Source organism: Nothoprocta perdicaria, unplaced genomic scaffold (assembly GCF_003342845.1).
Source record: "Nothoprocta perdicaria isolate Ctin4 unplaced genomic scaffold, notPer1 scaffold_251, whole genome shotgun sequence".
Lineage (NCBI taxonomy): Eukaryota > Metazoa > Chordata > Aves > Tinamiformes > Tinamidae > Nothoprocta > Nothoprocta perdicaria.
In genome coordinates, this window is record NW_020455479.1 from 742,657 (window position 1) to 744,658 (window position 2,002).

Genomic DNA, 2,002 nt, shown 5'->3' on the forward strand with positions numbered 1-2,002 from the left:
GGGGTCCCCGTGTCCCCTCGTGTCCCCACGGCCCCGTTCAGGGGGTCCCTGTCCCGCCGTGTCCCCTCCACGTCCCCCCCTGCTCTGTCCGGGAGGGTCCTTGTCCCCCATGTGCCCCCATGTCCCCCTTGTCCCCTCGCTCCTCCCCAGGGGTCCCCGTGTCCCCCCCGGCCCCCTGGCCCTGTCCGCGCGCCCCCCGTGCCCTCATGTCCCCCGCGTCCCCCCGTGTCCGTGTCCTGGGGTGTCACTCGTGTCCCTGCCCCGGTGTCCGTGTCCCCTCTGCCTCCCCATACGCTGGGGCCCTGGTGCCCTCGCGTCCCCGTGCCCCCCCATGTCCCCAGTGTCCCCTCGGCGTCCTGCACCCCTGCCCTTGACGTGTCCCCATCCACGTCTCCATGTCCGTCCCCATGTCCCCATGTCCCCATCCCCATGTCCTCATGTCTGTCCCCATCCCCATGTCCCTGTCCCCATCCCCATGTTCCCACATCCGTCCCTGTCCCCATGTCCTCCTCTCCGTCCCCATGTCCCTGTTCCCATGTCCCTATATCTGTCCCTGTCCCGATGTCCTCATGTCCGTCCCTGTGCCCATCCCCATGTCCCCACGTCCATCTCCGTCCCCATGTCCTCCTGTCCATCCCCATGTCCCTATATTGTGTCCCCGTCCCCATGTCCTTCTATCCGTCCCCGTGTCCCCGTCCCATTGTCCACATGTCTATCCCCGTCCCCATGTCCTCCTGCCTGTCCCCATGTCCCTGTCCCCATGTCCCCATGTCTGTCCCCGTCCCCATGTCCTCCTGCCCGTCCCCGTGTCCCCGTCCCATTGTCCCCGTGTCCCCACGCCTTCCCGCCCCCAGCCCGGCCCCCCGGCCTGAATGAAAGGGGCACCTGTTGCTGCGGGTAAAAATAGGCAGCGCCGGCGGCACCGCGCGGCACCAGCGCCCGTGAGCGGGGCCGGGCTCTGGGGGGCACCCTGTGGGGCTGGGGGCATCGGGGGGTGTGGGGCTGGGGCACTGTGTGGGGCGGGGGGCGGAGATGGAGTGGGGGTGCAGTTGTGGGGCTGGGGCAGGGTCTGCCATGGGGGTCAGGGCTGGGGACTGTGGGGCAGGGGCTGCCGTGGGGCAGCATGTGGGGCGGGAACCGTGGGGCTGAGGCCACCATGGGGAGCAGTGGGGGCCGGGGGCCATGGGGCTGTGCCCCCCGTGACCCGCCCCGCGGGTGCCCTCGTCCCCCAGAGCCACCACCGAGGCCATGGAGACCGAGGGAGCCGCCCAGCCCCCCGCCCGCCCCACGGCCCAGGAGGGCGGCGACGTGGGGCGCCCCACGGCTGCCCCCCAGGGAGAGGGGCATGCTGGGAGCGAGGCCGAAGCAGCAAAGGATGCTGGGAGCGAGGCCCAGGGAGCAAAGGATGCTGGGAGCGAGGCCCAGGCCCAGGCCCAGGGAGCAGGGCATGCTGGGAGCGAGGCCCAGGGAGCAGGGCATGCTGGGAGTGGTGGCACCAAGGAAGCAAAGGATGCTGGGAGCGAGGCCTTGGGAGCAGAGGATGCTGGGAGCAACGCCCAAGCTGAGGCAGCAGAGGATGCTGGGAGCGAGGCCCAGGACGCAGAGGATGCTGGGAGTGAGGTCAAGACCAGGGCCCCAGAGGATGCTGGGAGTGAGGCCCAGGACACAGAGGATGCTGGGAGTGAGGCCCAGGACACAGAGGATGCTGGGAGTGAGGCCCAGGATGCAAAGGATGCTGGGAGTGAGGCCCAGGCCAAGGGAGCAGAGGATGCTGGGAGCAAGGCCCAGGACGCAAAGGATGCTGGGAGTGAGGCCAAGACCAGTGCCGCAGAGGATGCTGGGAATGGGGCCCAGTCTGAGGCCAAGGGAGCAGAGGCTGCTGGGAGCGAGGCCGCGGCCGCAGGGGCTGCTGGGAGCGAGGCAGCAGCAATGGAGGCCGCCAGCGCCGCGGGGCCTGGGCCGGCGCCCGAGCCCCCCGGGGAGCGGCAGGTGCCGGCAGGGC

General features: G+C 70.6%; 2 protein-coding genes across 2 annotated transcripts in view; both read left to right on the plus strand.

Annotated features, from left to right (window-relative positions):
* RTN4RL2 (reticulon 4 receptor like 2) overlaps positions 1-901 on the plus strand; it is a gene marked incomplete at its 5' end in the record, with an annotated part of 5,296 nt that extends 4,395 nt beyond the window's left edge. The window contains one exon of the mRNA XM_026040235.1: positions 855-901. Coding sequence (XP_025896020.1) covers positions 855-901 — 47 coding nt within the window. The remainder of the gene's footprint in view (positions 1-854) is intronic.
* A 347-nt stretch (positions 902-1,248) lies between these two features.
* The window catches only part of SMTNL1 (smoothelin like 1), a 3,947-nt gene continuing 3,193 nt past the window's right edge, over positions 1,249-2,002 (plus strand). Inside the window, exons 1-2 of the mRNA XM_026040236.1 lie at positions 1,249-1,431; positions 1,501-1,989. Of these exons, the coding sequence (XP_025896021.1) occupies positions 1,249-1,431; positions 1,501-1,989 (672 nt within the window). The remainder of the gene's footprint in view (positions 1,432-1,500; positions 1,990-2,002) is intronic.